Source organism: Euleptes europaea, chromosome 18 (assembly GCF_029931775.1).
Source record: "Euleptes europaea isolate rEulEur1 chromosome 18, rEulEur1.hap1, whole genome shotgun sequence".
NCBI classification, from domain to species: domain Eukaryota; kingdom Metazoa; phylum Chordata; class Lepidosauria; order Squamata; family Sphaerodactylidae; genus Euleptes; species Euleptes europaea.
In genome coordinates, this window is record NC_079329.1 from 19,647,970 (window position 1) to 19,670,715 (window position 22,746).

At 43.0% G+C, this 22,746-nt stretch overlaps 1 protein-coding gene across 1 annotated transcript; it reads right to left on the reverse strand.

The window, feature by feature from the left end:
• Positions 1-1,987: 1,987 nt before the first annotated feature.
• On the reverse strand, positions 1,988-21,914 carry LOC130490772 (cytosolic phospholipase A2 gamma-like). Its single transcript, XM_056864578.1, has 12 exons — positions 21,891-21,914; positions 21,088-21,204; positions 18,558-18,700; positions 17,248-17,446; positions 13,809-13,917; positions 9,711-9,851; positions 9,238-9,291; positions 8,248-8,289; positions 6,286-6,390; positions 5,031-5,185; positions 3,710-3,878; positions 1,988-2,145 (listed from the first exon to the last, which is right to left on the reverse strand). Exons 1-12 carry the CDS (start codon positions 21,912-21,914, stop codon positions 1,988-1,990), a joined length of 1,416 nt encoding a protein of 471 aa, XP_056720556.1.
• Between the last annotated feature and the right edge of the window lie 832 nt (positions 21,915-22,746).

Below are 22,746 nucleotides of genomic sequence, written 5' to 3' on the forward strand. Positions count from 1 at the left end.
TACCACATTACTGGCAGAAAATAGCAGACTTGAAACGGCTACTGAGGAAGGTTAAAGCAGAAAGTGCTAAAGCAGCATTACAGCTGAACATCAAAAAGACATAAGTAATGACTACGCAGAATTACACAGCTTTAAGGCTGACAATAAAGAAATTGATTTTTTTTCCTATTCCTTGGCTCAGTCATCAACCACAAGGGAGATTGCAACCAAGAAATCAGAAGGAGATTGAAACTGGGAAGGGCAGCCATGAAGGAGCTAGAAAAGATTCTTATGTGTAAGGATGTGTCACTGGCGACCAAGATCAAGATAATTGATGTCATAGTATTCCCCATTACCATGTATGGGTGTAAAAGTTGGACAATGAAGAAAGCTGGCAGGAAGAAAGTTGATTCATTTGAAATGTGGTCTTGAAGGAGAGTTTTGCGGTTACCACAAACAGCCGAAAAGACTAATAAATGGATTCCAGATCAAATCTAATCTGAACTCTCCCTAGAAGCTAAAAATCATACTTTGATCACATCATGCAAAAACAAGACTCACTGGAAAAGACATTAATGCTAGGAACAGTTAAAGGCAGTAGGAAATGAGAAACAACCAACATGAGATGGATTGACTGAATAAAGGAAGCCATGTCCTTCAGTTTGCATAACAAGCAGAGTAGGGAGTTTGAATCTCACCCATTGCTCCCTTTCCTAAACACCTGAAAAGTTGTTCGGTAGCATTTTGATGATTTTATGCACAGCCAAGAGGATGGCTGAGGGGAACTAGTTGTACAGGACTTCTTTGTACATGATGTTTCTATGCATCAGGCAAATATTATGCCTGTAGCAATTCTTCCACCTTTTGTGACCATTTTTCCTACCCCTGCAATCTTCCATCCTTATTAATAGATGAATGCCAAAGGGTTCAGGTTAATGTGTAGGAAATGTGGAGAAATTTACTTCCTCTTAATGTGCTAAATTTCAACAGCACAAAAGATAGTGGCTGGTTTCATAATATTCTGTGGTTATTGTTGTTCCACTCCAACCTACTGACTCATTTTGTTGCTATGTGGAAGATGTCATTTCTATCCAATCTTCCATGTTTTGCCACGTTTTGCCAGTACTTAATGGTGTTTTGTTTACAGATGGTTAAAATAAGCTCTGTTGTGTGCAATTGAAATTAACCAAGAACATACTGTATGCACATTCTTTACTCGGATCTGTTTTTATTTTTCAGTTGTTCCTCCAGTATATGCATGCCAGATCTTCATAGCGGAGCAAACAGAGGATAAAAATGACCAAAAACTTCATGGGACAAACAACAGTCCAAATGTATATCACACACACCACCCAACAACAAACAAATTTTAATGTACCAAGATATGATTGCTCAAGAGAGAGAGAAAACCCTCTAAACACAGTAGTCTAAAAATGAAAATAAAATGCCTCAGTAAATCATTGACATCACTGAGAAAAAAGAAGGAAAAATAATACTAAAAACAATGCTGTACCCACAAAACACTACAATTCAATGCTTTTAAGGAATATCGGCAGCCCTAGAGTTGCATCTAGCCAGCTTTTTTGCTCACTCCCTTGATTTTCCTACTAACTACTTCCCCTGCCCCACACAGCTTTTTGTCCATACAGTTTCCATGATCCCCAGGAAACCCCTGCTTCCCTTTTTCACAAGCAGAAGAGTTTGGATCCAACCCATAGATTAATAATACAGGCAGCCACTGAATTATTTAGGGAATGTGGGAAAGCCTTGCCACTTGATAAAGGCAAGGCAGGGGATAAATTCGCCAGATTGGTAGTAATGGATTATTGTGCGACACGTAGCAGGGAACTCCACCATGTCGTATGTAGGTTGTGCATATGCACACCCAATGCTTGTTTATTCTACATATGACACTCGCCCGCAGAAATGCATGCTGAAGATTAGGGTGCACTCTGGACAACCAGCTGCTAGGAAAAATGTGAAAGTGGAAATGGTTTCCTTAAACATGTCAGGAAGAAGGAGCCACAGCGCGCTCAATCTCTTCCCAGATTTTTTGCCGAGCGTTCACGACATTCTTCTTTGCTGCAGCGAGAAGCTTTTCAATTTCTCCATTGGAATATTTCAACTTGTTTGTGGCAAACTGCATTTTGTATTCTGCAATTTTACCTGTTAATGAGAGTGGTCTGTGAATGTCAAATGATCCATCATTACTATGGGCATCACATATGCAGCTAGATCAAGGGTGTCAAACTCATTTGTTACAAGGGCAGGATATGACATAAATGTCACTTGGTCGTGCCTTGCCAGCCCAGATGAAAATGGAAGTGGGTGGGTGGGCTGCCTCAGCTGGCTTGCATGCCAGATAAGAGCTCTCAAAAGGCCAGATCTGGCTTGCAGGCCGTATGTTTGATACCCCGGAGGTAGATCTTTAGGGTTGCCAACTTCCCGGTAGTGGTTGTAGATCTCCCACTATTACAACTGATCTCCAGCCGGTAGAGATCAGTTCATCTGGAGAAAATGGCCGCTTTGGCAATTGGACTCTATGGCATTGAAGTCCCTCCCCTCCACAAACCCCGCCCTCCTCACTCTCCGCCCCAAAAACCTCCTGCCGGTGGCAACCCTAAGATGGGAGTCTTTATATTCCAGTCAAGAAGTAGGAGGCACTATCTGTATTTATTAATTGTTTTGTTTGTATCCCAACTTTCTTCAGAATTGGAAGACCCAAAGAAGCTTACATCTCTCCTCCATTTTATCCTCACAACAACACTGCGATGTAGGCTAGGCTGAGTGTGCATGACTGGTTTCATAGCAGAGTGGGGATTCAGATATGGGTCCCCCAGATCCTAATCTGCAACTCTCACCAATACACCACACTGGCTTTTGAGAGGTGGCTGATGTTGAACAGTATCAAGCAGCCAAGCCTGAATGAGTCATGAAAGTCATGTGGTAGCAAATCACCCAATGGTTGCTGCTGACCCTGGCCCTGTTGAATCTTCCCTCAAAGGCTGAAAACAGTGGTGGGAAGGGCCCTGCTCTGCCATGGTTTTTACTGATAGAAACCAAGCCTGCTGCCATTGCCTAGCAACAGCCATTGAGGGCATCTGTTTCTTAAAGCTACAGACACTCCTTTTTTCATTTGAGGGTTTTTGTAAACCTCTCCCCTGGATGTTTTTTTTTTCTTTTCTGTTCTTTTTTTCTTTTTCTTTTTTTTAGATTTCAGATTTTTCTGCAAACCCGAGGCCATTTTCAGTTTTGTAAAAAACTCTGTCTTGTGGACTCTGATCTGGAGAACTGGGTTTGATTCCCTACTTCTCCACATGAGCGGCAGAGGCTAATCTGGTGAACTGGATTTGTTTCCCCACTCCTACACATGAAGCCAGCTGGGTGATCTTGGGCTAGTCACAGCTCTCTCAGCCCCACATACCTCACAGGGTGTCGTGGGGAGGGGAAGGGAAGGTGATTGTAAGCCGGTTTCATTCTTCCTTAAGTGGTAGAGAAAGTCGGCATATAAAAACCAACTTCTTTTTCTCCATGGCTCCAGTCTCTGGATGTAAGTACCCTTCAGATTTGGCCAGGTTGAGAATTACATATATTGATGATAATTGGGACAGTAAGAGTGCTTTTATGTTGCAAGCAAGATGACCTGATAGAATCATGAGAGTATTGTGAAAATAGAATCTAACATCTGATCGATTAGAACTTTCATAGCTGAACGTCAGGCCCAAACTACCTGGACAGTTGTCCTTGTTGAATAGTGGGAAATGCATGACGGTCGGAGCATCTTTTCCCCTGAAGATGTAGCAACCTGATGGGTTATTTTTGTCCTCTGATTTTATTTCATCTATCTTAGGAAATTTGATTCCAAATTTTGCACAGTGGTCAGCTGCTTTTTCGATGGTCTGAAAGAGAAAAGTCTCTAGTTTATGATGGCAATTCCAAATCAATTTGAAAATATGATTATTGACTGTTCTGTAGACTGGTTGGTTGATTGAAAAGCCTGGCTACTAACACAGCATTTATATACCTTTCCAGCATTACCAGAGTTGCATGGGAGGTAATGCAACATGCCTCCTACACATAGGGTTGCCAACCCCCATGACTAGCTGGAGATCTCCTGCTATTACAACTGATCCCCAGCCGATAGAGATCAATTCATCCAGATAGAATGACCATTTTGCCAATTGGACTCTATGGCATTGAAGCCCCTCCCCCCCCAAACCTGCTCTCCTCAGGCTCCACCCCCAAAACCTCCCACCAGTGGCAAAGAGGTACCTGGCAACCCTACCTACACATGCTATTCTGATAGGGTTAGAATCCCAGTTCCCACAGGAGCCTCCCATGCCAGGATCTGGGATAATATGAGAGTTATAGTATGCTGTTTTGTAGATTATTCTGAAATGAATAGATTTGTGTGGAAAAGAGACACACTAAGATAGCATCAGAAGGGGCCCTTTGAAAACACAGAAATGGCTGCAAATTCACACTCTATTACAGGGGTGTCAAACATAAGGCCCGGGGGCCAGATTCGGCCCCTTGAGAACATTTATATGGCCCACGAACCAGCTGGAGCAACCACCCCACCCCACTCCTGCGGTGTCAATTATCAAAGACAGTTAAGTATAAGAAAATACTGTAAGAGTAAAAAAGTATATCATTAGTTGGCTTTGCCTATGTCTTCTATTGGCATTAAATTTTACGGTACACATGGCCTGGCCCAGTCAAGGGACACTGATGTCATATCCGGCCCTCGTAACAAGTGAGTTTGACACCCCTGCTCTATTACATGTCACTTCCTGCCCACATATAATACAAGAAGGTCTGTTGATATGTCTAATCATTCTTTTTTTAGAAAGAAAGAAAAAGAAAGAAAGAAAGAAAGAAAGAAAGAAAGAAAGAAAGAAAGAAAGAAAGAAAGAAAGAAAGAAAGAAAGAAAGAAAGAAAGAAAGAAAGAAAGAAAGAAAGAAAGAAAGAAAGAGAAAAGCATCTTCAGACTGCAATTTTCAAATCAGAATTTTCTGTTATGCCTTTCCCTTTGAATAAAATGGTTTACCATGAAAGGATCCCTAGAGCTGAAGTCAAAAGAAAGGATCAGCTTCACATTCCTCTCAGGGTGCAAAATGAGTGGATAAGCAGTGTTTATGGCCGGACCAGCATCAATCAGAGATATTGTCTTTTCACTCGACAGGTTATAGACTTCATCACCACCTATACCACAGGAAGTAAGGTAGAGCTCTGTCATAAACATGCTTGAATTAAGACAACCTACTAATGGAAGATCTTTACCTAAGTATCAATACTTCAACTACCACTATTATTCCAACTGTTTCTATCATGTTTATATCATGACTATTGTAGATTTAAAAAGGAATAAGGAATGCCTACATGGTTGTTGTTCAGAGCCAACATTGTGTAGTGGTTAAGATGCCAGACTAAGATCTGGGAAACCCAGATTTGAATCCCTGCTCTGCCATGGAACCTTGCTGGGTGACCTTGGGCCAGTAACACATAACTCTGACCCTGGCTAGTATTTGGATGAGAGATCTCCAAGGAATACCAGGGGTGTGACGTGGAGGCAGGCAATGAAAAACCACCTCTGAAAGTCTCTTGCCTCAAAAACCCTAAAGGGTCGCCATAAACCAGATGTGACTTGATGGCAAAAAAATTGATGGTTGTTGTAACTGACATTGCAATTGATTAATTAAGGGCATCTTTTTAGTTATTTAGTTTAGTGATTAACAAAATAAATCTAGTCCTCCTATGCAAACTACTGGTCAACTGAACTTTCCCCCTCTTCATGCAAGGGATCGTTCTACTTCTATCCTCCCCTCTTTCCCGGCCAGGGCTACATGTAACATGTGTCACAAAGATGCCACCCAAAATGGCATCCACCACCATGTACCTCACCTCTCCCCCCGTATGTGTAAAACATTTATATAGTGATATAGCATAAATTGTAAGTATGTTTCCCTGCTTCTGTATCATTGGTTGCGGCTGACAGAGGTCAAAAAAGGTAATCATGACCCTTTAAACTGGTGAGGCCAGGCAGTGAACCTAGGACCTTCTGCATGCAAAGAGGATGTTCTACCACTGAGTCACATCCACCTTCTCATGTAAGAACTCAGCATGGAGATGCCATTTTCATGTGTGGGGCCGCCACTCCAAGCAGGCTATTGGATTGGTGGGCAATTGCCCACCAGTTCAAGCAACCTGGAAACCCTAGTGTAGGCCCAGACTATGAGTACATAATACGAATGCAAAGTATTTTTTTAGGATCCTTTTTCAATCCAACTTTAATATAAGCTTACAGCACTTGTACAGGAAGTTATTGGTGGTTCCCCATTTCCATTGGTGCAGACATGTAGTGGTCTTCATTAGAACGTGGTATAACTTATAGAAAAGATGAAAACCCCCTACAAGGGACAAGAGAGAAAGCTAAGAAGAATTTTGCAGAACATAAACTGAAATCTACACACACGCACAGTTAATTTCTACCTTTCAGCATTTCTACCCATTGGCATTAAACTGAGGTTTAATGAATTCATCCTACATAGGTATAAGTATGCTGCGAACATGTTCAGTACACTATGTCTACAATGGACGCGTTTATACTAACTAGTCATGGGATTTCTCTGGAATGTACTAGAGAGAGAAAACCAAGTCGATCATGATGGTAGCCCCACTGATTATCCCAAATTGACAGTTTATGGAAATAACTGGGTATGTCACGGAATGGTATGGGGTCATGCAGGTTTGCCACAGATGGGAGGTCCTTTCCAGGGATCTCTCCCTCCCTCATACACATCCTCCTTTTCTCCTGCCCCCTTTGGGCCTGGTGAAGGCAAGGACCTTAACTAGGGTTGCAAGGTCCCTTTGCTCCACTGGTGGGAGCTTTTGGGGGCATGGCTGGGGGCACCCCCCCCCACATGACACGTGCATGCCCCCCTGCACAATGCGGTCACTCTAGCAATCTCCGAAGAAACTCTATGGTTTTCATAGAGTTTCGACGGAGGTTACTAGAGCGTCCATGCTGCTGCCGGGTAAACCTGGAAGCAATGTTGTCATGATGTGGGAGTTGTGCACATCGCACACTTCCTTCTCTACCTGGTTCCCTTTTACCCGCCAACCCTCAGCTGGTCAGTGGGCAGCCCGGTGGATTGGTGGGCTTTTGCCCACCCTCAGCGGGCAATTCGCATGCCTAGCCTTAACTGACTGCCACCCCTCTGGTGGTAGTCAGTTTACTAGAGAGGGCCCAGAGCACCCTCCTTGCCCCAGGCAACTCCCTCTTTAATCAGGGCATACCCTGATGTATGGCCCAATTTTAAGGCATGAAGAACCCAGAAAGCATGAACAAGAAAGAGTTTATTAAGCAAATATTATAGCGAGTAAGTAAACAAGGGACAAGTGATTAAAATAGGACAGAATGAATACAGGGCAGAACTCAAAAAGAAAGAAGCTGGCCAGAAAACAACATAGCTCCCTGATGGGACTGCCTTTTATTTTAGTTCCAGTATTTCACTACATGATTCTGTAGGCTAGACTGACTCCACCGTGGATGACTCCACCAGGCAACCCTGTCCCTCTTCAGCACCGGTGGGAGGTTTTGGGGGTGGAGACTGAGAAGGGTAGGGTTTGGGGAGGGACTTCAATGCCATAGAGTCCAATTGCTAAAGCAGCCATTTTCTCCAAGTGAACTGATCTCTATTGGCTGGAGATCAGTTGTAATAGCAGGAGATCTCTAGCTAGTACCTGGTGGTTGGCAACCCTAGCTTCAGTGAGTTAACACCCTCACCGCTTTTCTGAGCAGGGCCTTATAAGCTTTCTGTTTTTGCTTCATTTCCCCCTCCCCAGCCCAAACCTGAAGCTTGGAAATTGCCTGGGAAATGTAGGCCTATTGTGAAATTTACACTAAAGACTCAGTCTCCAGTAGGGTTGCAAACCTCCAGGTAATAGCTGGAGATCTCCGGCTATTACAAGTGATATCCAGCCGATAGAGATCAGTTCAGCAGGAGAGAATGGCCACTTTGGCGACTGGACTATATGGCATTGAAGTCCCTCCCCTCTCCAAACCCCGCCCTCCTAAGGCTCCACCCCCAAAATTTCCCGTTGGTGGCGAAGAGGGACCTGGCAACTCTAGTTTCAGGCTTTTGTGGAAGAGAGGCTCATTCTTTATCCTTGGGCCTAGGATCATGACAGGATGTCACTGAGAAAGCAAAAAACCTTTGCACGAAGGGGGGGAATTATTATTTATTTATTTTGTAATGACTTACCAGAGTATCTTCTCATACTGACTCGAAACAGTCCTAAAGCATCTTGAAAGATAAATGCATACAGTCACAAATCAGGACCTCCTTTCCTATATATCCAACTTTAACAATAGAAACATTCAGATTAGGAGAAACAGTGAAAATGCCAATCTTGTCTTCAGCCTCTTGAACCCTTTCCATTTTCATTATATTTAGCTGAGTGCAGCACTAGTCTAAAGTTAAGATGGAACGGCTTGCTTATGTTTATGACTGCGAGATCTGACCCTCTCAGTCTCTCAACCACTAGAGTATCCTTGACCCTGTATCACTAAAGGACCCCAATTAACAGCTGTTTTTGTTGGTCAACTAGCCATGTACCAACTTGAGCAGGTTGCTCAATTGTTTGGAGAAAGAAGGAAGGGTGGGCCTATATGTTCCAACATTAAACAAGGCCAAGGCCTCTGGCATCTCCAATGCAGGAACATCATTTCCAGCTTGTGCTGGAAGTGACATCATCCTATTGCCCATGACCTCAGGGACACTCTAGTATTTGGACAAATCTCTATGGTAGGAGCCGTTATTACTGTAGAGTTTGGCTCAAATACCAGAGGGTCCCCATGTTCATTGGCGATGTGATGACATCACTTCTGATGCACACCGGAAATGATGTTGCTGCATTGTGGACCCTAGAGGTCTTGGCCTAAGTTTACTGCTAGTAAGTTCCCCCACTGGCAGGCTGAATGGTGCCAGGTGGTGGGTGTTTTCGGTGCTTAATGTTTTTGGCCGCAGTTATGCTAAGGGTTTGTTTTTGATGGTTGTTTTTATATTGATAATTTATGATGTTGTGGCATTGTTTTTACTTGTAAGCAGCCTTGGGCAGGGTATTGGAGACATGCATGAATCCTTGGGGTCTTATCTAGTAAGCAAATATCCTGTATTTAAAATACATGACCCTTAAAGAGACAAGAGCAGGAATCTAATGATCTCTGATTCTGGTCACAAAAAGATCAATACCACGTATTATCTTGTTCATGTCCGCCTTTCTGCCATAGGCACTTCCCCATAAACCTGAAAATAAAATTAAAAAAAATTGCACGATTAGATCCATATATCATTTGATAGCAGTGGAAGACCATGGTGAAATCGTATTTTAATAGGACATAAAAGCTGCACATCTGAAATGGTCCCATCAATATAGAGAAAGGGAAGTTTTAAGTATCGTCACGTTACCCATCATCTTCCTGAATATCATTTTCCCCATTTTTTTTAATCTCTTGGGCCTTCAGCCTTATCCAGCCCTCCAGTGCAGCTCATAAAGGTGTGGTTGTTTGTTTGATGTGCACATTTTTAATATTCAGTGGAGCCCATAGGCTCCACACCCATGGTTAATCATGTGAACACTGACTCTGCTTTCTTGCAAAAAATTGCATAGGGTTTGCCATGCGAAGAATGCCAGACCGTCAAGAAGCAAAATGCAAAGGATATACCCTGCAGATAGCAGATATTTTTCTCCTCCTTCTCTTCAATCATTTGCCCATTTTCAAATACGCTCCCAAAGTATTTGGTGTCTACATAGGCCCCAAGGTCAGGAATCCCAACTTCGTGTGGGGTAAATTCAAACCAGGTGCCTGGACAACAAAAACAGAAGCATGGATATTACAAGAACAGGGTGCTAATGAGAAAAGGACACCTGGGTTACAAGAGAGCAAAGGGGAAATTCCATCTAAAGAAGAAGTCAAGCTAATTTGGAAGGTCCAACACAGGTACAAGGTAAAGGACACAACAGGGTCATTACTAACCCATGGGGTGACATCACATCACGACGTTTACTAGGCGGCAGACTGTGTTTATGGGGTGGTTTACCATTGCCTTCCCCAGTCATCTACATTTTATCCCCAGCAAGTTGGGTACTCATTTTGCCGACCTTGAAAGGATAAGAGGCTGAGTCAACCTTCAGCCAGCTACCTGAAACTGACTTCCGTTGGGATCGAACTCAGGTTGTTAGCAGAGCTTTGACTGCAGTATTGCAGCTTACCACTCTGTGCCACGGGGCTCCTTGGTTCAACACAGAGGAAACATGCATTTTTCTAATTAAAATTATTGCAATAAAATTAGTGAAACATTTTAAACCTCTGCTTGCTAAGAGATCAGTAGATAAAGTTGCATTCGGAGATTAAAAAGTCCAAATTTTTAAAGACTCATTCATGGTAAGTCATCTGAACTAAACAATTAACGATATTATTTGGACCTGGAAGTGATTTTGACACCTGGCTGGTTGACTAAGGTTGCCAGAAGATTAAAGGAGGGGTGGGGGGAGAAGGTAAGGAATTGACCAGGATATTTACCAAGCGACAGAGGTACCCAGAGGAATGGTGCCACACTGCCACTTAAATGGATGGCTCAGATGGGTCTCTTCCACCAAGGTGTTGGTTACACCAGTGACATTACATCCTCACTAGCTTGGGGTGAGTTTGATTTGATTCACTGTTTGTTCACCAAGTTGTGATGTGGGCCCAGGTGCAAATATTAATTTGTATATGATGATGCCCAGGAAGACTGAGTGGGAAGGGGGGGATGATACCTCAAATGTTACACTTACCCTAGGGTTGCCAGTACCGGGTTGGGAATTACCTGGAGATTTTGGGGGTGGAGACTGGGGAGGGCGGGGTTCAGAAAGGGGAGTAGGGTTGCCAGCTGTGGGTTGGGAAATACCTGGAGATTTTGGGGGAGGAGCCTGAGGAGGGCAGGATTTGGAGAAGGGAGGCACTTCAATGCCATAGAGTCCAATTGCCAAAGGGGCCATTTTCTCCAGGGTAACTGATCTCTGTCACCTGGAGATTAGTTGTAATAGTGGGAGATCTCTATCCACCACCTGGAGGTTGGCAACCCTAGAAGGGAGGGACTTCAATGTCGTAAAGTACAATGGCCAAAGCAGCCATTTTCTCCTGGGGAACTGATCTCTACCACCTGGAGATCGGTTGTAATAGCCGAAGATCTCCGGCCACCACTTGGTGGTTAGCAACCCTCCTCCTCCAATGATCTGCAAAGAGGCAGTACACTTTGTAGAAAATTTGGGTGGGGAAAGGAACCTAATAAATAAATACACACCCCACCGCAGGTAGTAGGGATTAATCAATAACACAGAGAGAGAAATAGAGATAGGCTTTTGGCCAAACTCATTAACCTGATGCTGATAAAGATCAGAGATCTCTCAGCACCTTTCATTTCATTGAAATGCAGCTGCCAGGGTGGGGATTTGAATTGCAGTCATAGTTCTGAGGCAGCTGGCAAAGTTATGCCAGCCACTTCCACCTCCCCCATGCAATCTCCCTGAGCTAAATTCCCCACCTCAGCTGGTATTATCCTTGCTAGGGTAAAAAACAAAACAAAACATGCAAGGCAACCCACTATTTCCTCCATCTCCCACCTCCCTTTCCCTCTCCTAAGCCATCTTCTGCATAAGAGTTGCCAACCTAATGGTGGCTGGAGATCTCCCAATATTACAACTGATCTTCAGGTGATAGTCAATAAAAGAAAACCATTTTCCACCTTCTCCCCTCCCACTAATACAAGCTGTTGACATAGACAGTAAGCTGTAAGGACGGCTTAAGAAACGGCATGTGGCAAGGCATTCTGTGTAGTGTACTATGTAGGGCTGCCAACCTCCAGGTAGTAGCAGAAGATCTCCCGCTGTTACATCTGATCTCCAGCCGATAGAGATCAGTTTCCCTGGCCTGGAGAAAATGGCCGCTTTGGCAATTGGACTCTATGGCATTGAAGTCCCTCCCCTCTCCAAACCCCGCCCTCCTTGGGCTCCATCCCCCAAATCTCCACGTCATTCCCAACCCAGAGCTGGCAACCCTATTCTGCATGCAACATGATGGGGCTAAACCCTTCCCAACTGTTATCTCATCAGATTTGTCCCATGCATATGACAGCCCCACAGGTTCACTGAATGTATGGGGAGAGAACATCAGAGAAAGTGCACTGGCGCACCCCCTGCCTCCATGTGATTGCCTGCAAGGATAACCACATGGAGGAAAAGGCCAATGCAATCTCTCCTCCCCATGCTCAGCAATACTGCTTTTGGAATGTCATTGGTCACAGGGAAGGGGGAGTTCATGCCTTATATTCTAATGAGTGATGCTAGTCATAAAAATACAGCCTTAGCTTCTACTGCAAATTGTGGGGGGTCTGGATATAACCTGGACCAGGATGCTTTGATTCCCTTCATATTTGGCACAGCAACAGCCATGATCGTGTTGAACCTGGTACCCAATTTTATAAAAAGTAGCTTTATGTTCTGATAAGTTAACAAACAAATTCCCCAAACAGGGAGAATAAACACTAAATTCGTTAATTTAAAAGACTGTGTATGAGAAACTATAGTTCTATATGTTGATAAATAGATGCAAGGAAGATAAAAGCTAAAACATGTCTGGCATTTCCTAATAGATGAAGTGGACTTTTCTCATTACATTTGGGAGGTCTTCTCAAGTAGTCATTATTTTTTATATTTCTCATCTAATTCACTGGGATTCTGGAGCATAGTTGAACTGCTTGAACTGGTTGACCTGCACAGACATGCATTAGTAATTCCCAATGAACTTGAAAGAACTGTCATCAGCAATCTGGCAAAATGACTTTTTTTCATGACTCTTTGGTTTGTGAGCCACACAAATCAAATGCAATCCTGCCGCAATGTTATTCATTTTTCTGTGGGAGTTGGTTGGGAACATTCATATTATGTCCTCACAGAGTGTATTGGAGGTGGAAAGGCAGCATGACCTTAACAAAATTAAAAACCCATTGTTTCATGTCTCTGATCTTAATAAATTATCGTTGATTTCTTACTTCCTTAATATCAGTAATTCAGAATGTAGGAGAGCTTTCATTTTAATGTGACACAACACTCTTCTGTCAGCACTGATAGAAGGCAAATACAGAAAGATCCCTTTTCAGGAATGTGTGTATATTTGCCAGGATGGTAGTGTAGAAACAATAGAACGTGTGATATTTGATTGAAGATTTACAATCAAATTCAGCAAGAACTGATACTACCCGTTTTGGCTGGCCTTCCAACTAGCCAAAGATCCACACAAATAAAGATAATACTTTCAGACAGGAATAATGAGACAACCCATAAAGTTGCCAAGTATGCAAGGCTAGGTATTTAGCTCAGAAGTACTTGGCCTAACCCTGATAAGGGAAATGGAATGTGTAACTGAACTGGTACTGTTAATGTAAATATTTAATTTTATTGTCAACATTTTATTCTAACTGGTGTTTTTACATACAGATATTGTTATATTTTTATAGCTTTTAATCAAATCTTAACTCTTTTGAATATCTTACGAACAGATATATTGTTAGATTTTACTTTTTTAATCAATGTTAATTTCTTGAATGTTTGCTTTGCTGGTCAATGATTGTAATAAATTGAAATTGAAATTGCATTGTTATGTCCTCAGCAGATTTACCTCCTTTCCTAGCAGCAGGCTTAAGTGGTTTGATCCACTTTATTCTACTACCTCTAGAGACCTTGGCCCTTCAAGAGGTCTAGATGAGAGGTGAGTCTGCATTACCTGCAAGGTTTTCGGCGTATGTGTTGTTGTTCACAGCTGCATAAACAGGATAAGGATTTTTCCCATTCTCAGAAGATCCCCTCAGCTCAGACAATGTAGTCTCATCCAGCTGAAAATGCATATATTTTTTTTATTCATTTACTTAGGCATTCCTCCACCTTTTTCCCTGCCTGGGACTCAAGATGCATTAATGCATATGCATTAAAACCTCAACAGCTGCTCATTAGGCAAGGCAATCCCCCCCCCAAAAAAAAAAAAACATTAGAAAGGTACTCTCATACCCATGTGTGTGTAAAGTGCTGCCAAGTTACAGGTGACTTCTGGAGACCCCTTACAGAGTTTTCAATGCAAGAGACTAGCAAAGGTGGTTTGCTAGTGCCTTCCTCTGCATAGCAACCCTGCTATTTCTTGGTGGCCTCCCATCCAAATACTAACCAGAGCTGACCTTGCTTAGCCTCTGAGATCTGACAAGATCAGGCTACACCATGCTGCCTTCCCTCCCCTCTCATAACCATAAAACCTCACTAACCTCACTAACACAGCACTAAAAGACAATCAACACACCCAATCTTTTATGAATGAGCATGCCTAAACAAAAAGGAAACACATTAACTTACCAGGACAAAATAAAGCAAAGGTGGGAACGATACACTGAAGAACTATACAGAAGAGATGAAAGGATGACAGATTCCTTCCAAGAAGAATCTTTTGAAGAAGAACCTGCAGTTTTAGAAAGTGACGTGAAAGCTGCACTGAGAGCAATCAGAAGAAACAAATCACCAGGGGCAGATGGGATATCAATAGAGATATTGCAAGCAACAGAAATGGAGTCCATCAAAATCTTGACAAGAATATGCTAGCAAATATGGAAAACAAAACAATAGCCCACAAACTGGAAATGGTCAATTCACATTCCAATTCCAAAAAAAGGAGACATTAAAGATTGCAGCAACTATCAGACCATCACATAAATTTCTAACACAAGTAAAATGATGCTCAAAATCTTACAACAAAGACTGTGATCGTATGTGGAATGAGAAATGCCTGATGTTCAAGCTGGATTCAGAAAAGGAAGAGGCAATAGAGATCATATTGCAAATTTGCATTGGTTACTGGATCATGCAAGAGAATTTCAGAAGAAAATCAGTTTATCTTTCATAGATTACAACAAAATGTTTGACTGTGGATCATGAAGAGCTATGACTGGTTTAAAAGGAAATGGGAGTGCCACCCCATCTAATTGTTTTGATGCTCAACCTGTAATCTGGACAAGATTTGGAGAAACAGAATGGTTTCCAATTGGCAAAGGTGTCAGATAAGGATGTATTTTATCTCCCTATCTGTTCAATCTCTATGCAGAACATATCATAAGGAAAACTGGATTAGATTTAGATGAAGGTGGAGTAAAAATTGGGGGAGGAACATTAACAATTCTAAATATGTAAATGATACCACATTACTGGCAGAAAATAGCGAAGACTTGAAAAGACTACTGGTGAAAGTGCCAAAGCAGGACTACACCTGAACATTAAGAAGAAAAAAGTAATGGGGAATTACTCAACTTTAAGGTTGTCAGTGAGGAAACTGAAATTGTTCAAGACTTCTATTCCTCGGCTCCATTATCAACCAAATGGGAAACTGCAACCAAGAAATCCGAAGGAGATTAAGACTGGAAAGGGCAGCCATGAAGAAACTAGAAAAGATTTCTAAGTGTAAGGATGTGTCACTGGCAACCAAGATCAAGTTAATTCATGCCACAGTATCCCCTATTGTTATGTATGGGTGTGAAAGTTGAACAATGAAAAAAGCTGACAGGAAGAAAGTAGATTCCTTTGAAATTTAGTGTTGGAGGAGAGTTTACGGATATCGTGGACGGCCAAAAAGACAAATAATGGGTCCTAGATCAACTCAAGTCTGAACTCTCCCTAGAAGCTAAAATGACTAAACTGAGGCTATTGTACTTTGGTCACATTATGAGAAGACAAGAGGCACTGGAAATGACAATAATGCTAGGACAAGGGGAAGACCCAACATAAGATGGATTGACTGTATAAAGAAAACCACGGACTTCAGTTTGCAAGACCCGAGCAAGGCTGTTAATGATAGGACATTTTGGAGGTCACTGATTCATAGGGTCACCATGAGTCAGAAGTGACTTGACGGCACTTAACGCACACAGGCCTAAACTATTCAGCTCTATGTAACTTGACTGGACAGTTGTTTTCTTCACCTGCTATAGGGTGAGACCAACAACAAAGTTTGATCAGCAGAGTGGAGCACATTAAAAGGGATGGTCTCACACAGCCTAAGGCATGAAAGGCTTTCGTGATGGTGACAACTTCAAGCACTCTTTATAAGGTTTGTATCTTTCCTGGCTAATGCCCTATTAATCACTCTTATAACTTCAAGCGCTTTGAACAGAACTCAGACACTGACAAGCAACCAGTGCAGATTTTTTCAGAATAGGTCTGATGTGCACTACAGTTGGTGGTGAAAAGTGTCATCAAGTCACAGCCAATTTATGGTGGCCCCATAGGGTTTTCAAGGCAAGAGACAAATAGAGGAGGTTTGCCATTGCCTGCCTCTGTGCAGCCTCTCTGGATCTCCTCAGTGGTCTCCCTTCCAAGTACTGACAGGGCTGACCCTACTTAGCTTCCAAGATCTGATGAGATTGGACAAGCCTGGGTCATCCAGATCAGGACGCACTACAGTCAATTCCAACTAATAACCAAGTTGTCCGTAAGGTCAACTCCTAGTGGAGTGTGTCACACAGTCAGAGATGGAGGATGACTTTTCAAAGTTGACTTGTTGGTAAACCTTAAACCGAGTCAGCCAGGGCCAACTGTATCCCATCAAATGTGGAGAGCATAACACCCTCTAGGATCTTAACCTTCTCAGCCAGCATCATCTCCATCTTGTCTGGATTCGGCTCAGGCGTGTTCTGACCATTAACAATTCTGTGCTCACCATATTCATGACTCTTTTGAGGAGAGAAGAGTCTGTTATCCTGACTTCTTGGGGGGTATGTGAGGGATGAACAACTTAATCTGTGGGCCAAACTGGCCCTCAGAGAAATTTTGAATTGGATCCATCCAACTTCTTTGTTGATGAAAAGGGAGGAAATATTTCCCTTTGACCACCAAATAGGTTGTGAGATGAGGGCTCTGGTAGAGAGGGGAACTGGGTGAGATTTAATGGAATATCTAGCTGGATCCAACCCTCTTTATGATCCCAAGTTGTCCCACCATAAGCTGTGGAAAAAAGCTCACCTCACTATGTTGCTTTAGTAGTATGCATAGCTGTGGACATCTCATGGGTTATACAGTATGACCTCAGAGAAACTGCAGTAGAACTTTGGGGGAAAATGTTACTGTCTAGGTATTTTTTAGTAATGCTAATGCATCCGCTTTTTTCACATTGTCATTTTCCCCACACTCACCTCATTTAGCATTTGGTACACAACAAAATAAGACCAGAATTCTGTCAGAGAGTAATTCTCATCACTTGCGGCCTTCAGCAAAGCTCTTGCTGCTATCTCAAATTCCCACCGGTCTTGGGTGAGGCTTTCCCGCTGAAGTGTTTCCAGCTCCTGTAATCTTTCTGTCCAATTCTCAGTTTTGTAGAAGGATGTCATACACCTTTTGTTGTGTGAAAAAGAACAAATACCACTGAGATGCTGTTGAACTAGAATTTGGGAGACCCAGATGTAAATCCCCACTCCACTATGGAAGCTTGCTGTGTGACCTTGGACCAGTCATTCTCTATTACTCTAACCTACCTCACAGGCCTGTTGAGGGATGCTGAGAGAAGAGGAAGAGCTACATTGAATTAGTTCCCTATTGAGTGAAAAACTGGATATAAATATCTAAACAGACAAGCTGGGAATTAACGATGGATTTAACCCACAATCTTTCTTTGATTTATTGATTTTTGAGTCCTTATGAGGAATCTGAATGTTGGATGAGGCAATTTTCCCTTTTAATTTCAGCTGTTGGTTTAGAGGCAAAAGAACCCCAAACAAACCAGTACTCACCAGTGCGAAGTACCGGCACCTTTTTTTTTGGGGGGGGGGGGGGTCCCAATTCCTGAGGGTGAAACTGGTGGAAATCAGGATAACTTTATATAACAGTACTGGGACATTTTCTTTCTTTTTTAGAAATAAGTACTTAACAGAAGACATCAGGAAAAAGAATCTAGTGCATTAGTATTACAATGGAAAGGGAATGCTAAATATATAAAATATATAAATGTGCTGTTTTGGTTCAGTACTTTCAAAGGAAGAATTTCTCAGTGATTGAGCCGATAGGACTCTTGAATCACCAAACAAATCGCTACAAAAAAAAAATCAAGTTGTGGGATACCCAAATGGCACGTCCATGTGCAGAGCGTCCTTGCCAGGTCCCCCCTTGCCACCGGCAGGAGCTTTGTTGTGGTGGGGCTGGTGGAGGGGTGATTGGTACATTAACGTCACTTCCAGGTTTACCCTGGAAGTGACAGGGACACTCTAGCACATTCCTTCACAAACTATATGGTGAACCTGGAAGTGGCATGAATCACCCCCCCCCTTCAACTGGCCTGCTTCCGCCCACTGGACAGCCAAATGGCAGTGGGCAGCCCCCTTAATTGGTGGGCAATTGCCCACCATTACCTGGTATCTGGCAACCCTAACAATGTTGGATAAAGTGAGCCTTGGTCTGTTCTCACAACCAGAGGGGATACGTTTTCTCTTCTCTACCATCATCCACTTACCAGGTAGAACCTGAAACCCCAGTCAAGTACATAGCGCAGTCTAAGAGATCATGGTTCTTCAACTCCACTAGTGTCCCACAAAGGGCAATTGTGGCACGCAGACCTCCTCCGGATCCCAAGACCGCAATATTAGGGACGTTGTCCTGATAGAAGGAATGGGAACGGGATACTGAGAGATTTGTTTACTTAATAACCTACAGTTATTTTTATATTCAAGGTTTTAAAAAGTGGCTGGGATCTTCCAAATAAATTCCATACAGACTAGCTACTCTACGCTGTAGGGCATGCTTCCTGTTGCGCTAGCCCTTCTGTTTGCACAAGGACTGGTTGAAAACCATTAATCTGACACAATTGCAAGTAACAGAGCAAGAGAATGCATGCTCCATGGCAGAGACTATCTAGTATTCACAGACATCACTCATAAGATCGGACCCACATAAATATAAATGAAAAGACAATCAAACTGCATGGATTTAATTGAAGATCGGAGAGCAGAATGCCAATGTGTTGTGTCTTATTTAGGCATAGTTCATCATTTGGGACCCAGCTGTGGTGACATACAAATGACTGCTAGTTCACTGTAAAAAGAGTTCCTGAGTACATAGCGCAGTGCCTGAGAATCTGGCTCATAGAATATGCAGTAGCACCTGCTTCCACAAATGTATTGATATAAATACCAAGGCCACAACCATACATAGTTGGATGTTGTACTTCCATTCCTTTCCTTCTTTTCTCCTATAACCCATAGGTCCTGAGCAGTTATTTCTTAGAGGAAAATATGATGGAGAGATATTTGGCCACAGCCAGTGTTATATTTGGATCTCTATCCATCAGTAAAGGGGACTATTTTGTCTCCTGTTATGGGGGCAGGAATTCTCGCCAATATGGGGGTGATCCATTTATCTTGGTGGTGTTTAAAGAAAGGGTGTTCCATCATCTTATGAGATAATGTGTTAATTTTCTTTGACTTGCATGAGCAAAGTCTGTCAGAGTATGGTAGATTTCCATATCTTCCATTTAATACTGCTGAGGGTGCAGCATTTAAATGGGCGAGCATAAAGGCTCTTCGGAAGGAAAGGACTGTCAGGTTGTAAAAGTATAGTGGTGTTAGCAAAGGGGGAGGAATGCCAAAGAATTGAGTTGAACATACTCTCCGGGCATGCACTGTGGAATGATGGTGGTCTAATTCTTTTATGCATCGCTTTATAGTTAATATAGATTTCCTTTCCCCCATATTTAGCAGGGTATCCTTAGAATTGTGTTTCCATTATGGTATAACAGTCGCTGGCAACTACTGAAAAGCTGCTAAAGTGCCATGATTGCCCGATATCTAGTGATATGCAGATGCAGCCCAACAAGTTTATTTGGGGTTCAGATCCAGAGTTTCCAGTTCACTGATGGTAGAAGAATGAGAAGAAGAGTTGGTTTTTATACCTTGCTTTTCTCTACCTTTAAGAAATCTCAAAGCAGCTTATGTTTGCCTTCCTTTACCCTCCCCACAGCAGACACCTTGTGAGGTAGGTGAGGCCGAGAGAGTTCTGAGAGAACTGTCACTAGCCCAAGGTCACCCAGCAGGCTTCATGTGGAGGAGTGGGGAAACAAGCCCAGTTCACCAGATTAGAGTCCACTGCTCTTAACCACGGCAACACACTTTTGCCTTTTATGCAGGGACGTTTCCCCGGGGTCACCCCCGCCGACTGCTTTGGGGCTTCCTTTTGATTATGCATGCCTTTTCTGACCATCAGAGGTCACCTTGCTCTCCCCATGTGTTTTGCCTGCATTTTCCAGATTCTGACAAAAACAGCATTTGGAAAACATGGGCAAAACACACGGGGAGAGAGAGGTGACCTCTGATGGTCAGAAAAGGCATGCATAATCAAAAGGAAGCCCCGAAGCAGACAGCAGGGGTGACCCCGGGGAAACGTCCCTGAATAAAAGGCCTTTTCCACTAGAAAGACCCTTTCCAGCAACAGTGTAGTGTCAGCGTACTGTAGTGGTTAAAAGCAGTGGACTCTAATCTGGAGAACTGGGTTTGATTCCCCGCTCCTCCACATGAGCAGTGGACTCTAATTAGTCCACCACTTTTAACCACTACGCCATGCTGGCACTACAATATTGCTGGAAAGAGTCTTTCCGGTGGAAAAGTATGTCGCAGTGGTTAAGAGCAGCAGACTCTAATCCGGAAATCCGGGTTTGATTCCCCACTCCTACACATGAGCGGCAGACTCTAATCTGGTGAACCAGGTCGGTTTCCCCACTCCTACACATGAAGCCAACTGGGTGACCTTGGGCTAGTCACAGTTCTCTCCAAACTCTCTCAGCTCCACCTACCTCATAAGATGTCTGTTGTGGGAAGGGGAAGGGAAGGTAATTTTAAGCCAGTTTGATTCTCCTTAAAAAGTAGAGAACGTCGGCATATAAAAATGAACTCTTCTTCGTCATCGTCTTCTTCTTAATAATGCCTGTCTAATTTAAATATATATATATATATATTTCCAGCTTCTCTGAGGCAGACATCAAGAAATCGTACCGAATCATGTGGAATCCCAAGCTCAGCAAGGGCCGCCTTTATCTTTTCCTTCCTAGAAGCAGTAGCTGCTTTTTCACCCGCTGAGAGGGATTTTGAGAGACGGACTTTAGCAGTGCCCTGCAAAAACACAGCATGGTTATAAGAGACATGTCCTATCTCATATGCGCAAGCTGGGGAGCGAGAGCAATTGATAATCTTCACACGGTGGCCTCCAGCCAAGAAGATCGGTATCAGAAGATGGGAAAGTGCCTTCTATGAGTATGCTTTCCCAGGTCTGCGCAGTGACCTCATCACTGAGTTATGCCAGTCTTTTCTTTGGAAGCATGGGATACCTGGCTGGGTGCCATGGTGGCATAGCAAGAAGGCAAAGTGCAGACAAGTATATGAGTAGCTATACCAAAGTTTGCACAAACAAGTATGGAACAATAGGAAAGCCCTTTGTTCAGGTGTCAAAAGAGTGAATCGTTGTTGTTCTTAAAGAGGACCACTTTACCGCAAGTTTATCCATCTTTTCTGGCCTCCCCATCTCTCCCCACCACTTTGGTACCTGTGGGGGGTGCCCTGCCTAAACCCAGTTGCATGGTGGAGTCTGTGTTGTTTTTAAGGCCATTCTGTATGGTTTTTAATTTTTTTAAAAAATTTTTTAATGAGGGACATTCTGTATGGATTTAATACGAAGTTGTAATTGCTGTTTTTTTTTTAATGTGTTAAAAGGTTGTTACCTGCCCAGAGCCCGGCCTTGGCTGGGAATGAAGGCGGGCTATAAATTCAAAAAATAATAATAAAATAATATTAATAAATACCTGCCCAGCTGCATCAGTGTCCATCTCCTCTTCCGATTCCTTTATGGACAGGTCAGGATATATATATCTAAAACAATGGAAGAAAAGTCTGTGATACTTAAGATGGTCCAGCACCAGTGAACATATTTTCTCCTTTTGCCTGCATCAGGGCAACAAAGGGCATGAGGCATAAGAGGTCCATTTTAAAGCTCCAGCCCCAAGCACACTTACTAATCAAGTAAATCTGAGTGGGAACGCAGTGGGATTTACTTCTGAGTATACATGCCTAGATTTGCAGTATGATATCCACTTCCTGGGGAGGGAAGGCAGCATGGTATTGCCTGATCTCATCCCATCTCAGAAGCTAAGCAGGGTCAGTACTTGGAAGGGAGACTTCCAAGGAAGACTCTGCAGAGGAAGACAATGGCCCAAACAACCTCTTCTTCTCACTTGCCTTAAAAGCCCCTTGCTGGGGTCGCCATAAGTCAGCTGTGACTTGACGGCACTTTTCACACACACACATTCACTTCTTGACATGGGGCTGGATTGTCCACTCAATGTTTCCCAGTTCTCCTCCTTTCCATTGCCCCACCCCATATAGGTTTGTCCATGCAGCTCCCATAACTACCAGCATAGCCTTTTCTTGGTGTTCAAAGGGGACCACCTCCTTCCTTCATCAACAACAAAAAATCTGGTTGGATCCAACCTACTGTTTGCACTTCTGCCCCCTTCCTATTAGTCTGCACTCTTGCCTGTTCTTCCCCATCATGACATTATATACCAGATTTTGTACAGAGTGCTATGTATCCATCATTAGTCTCACCTCCTTGTATCAATCCCGTCACCAACTGTTTTGGCTTACATCATGCTTTCTGGC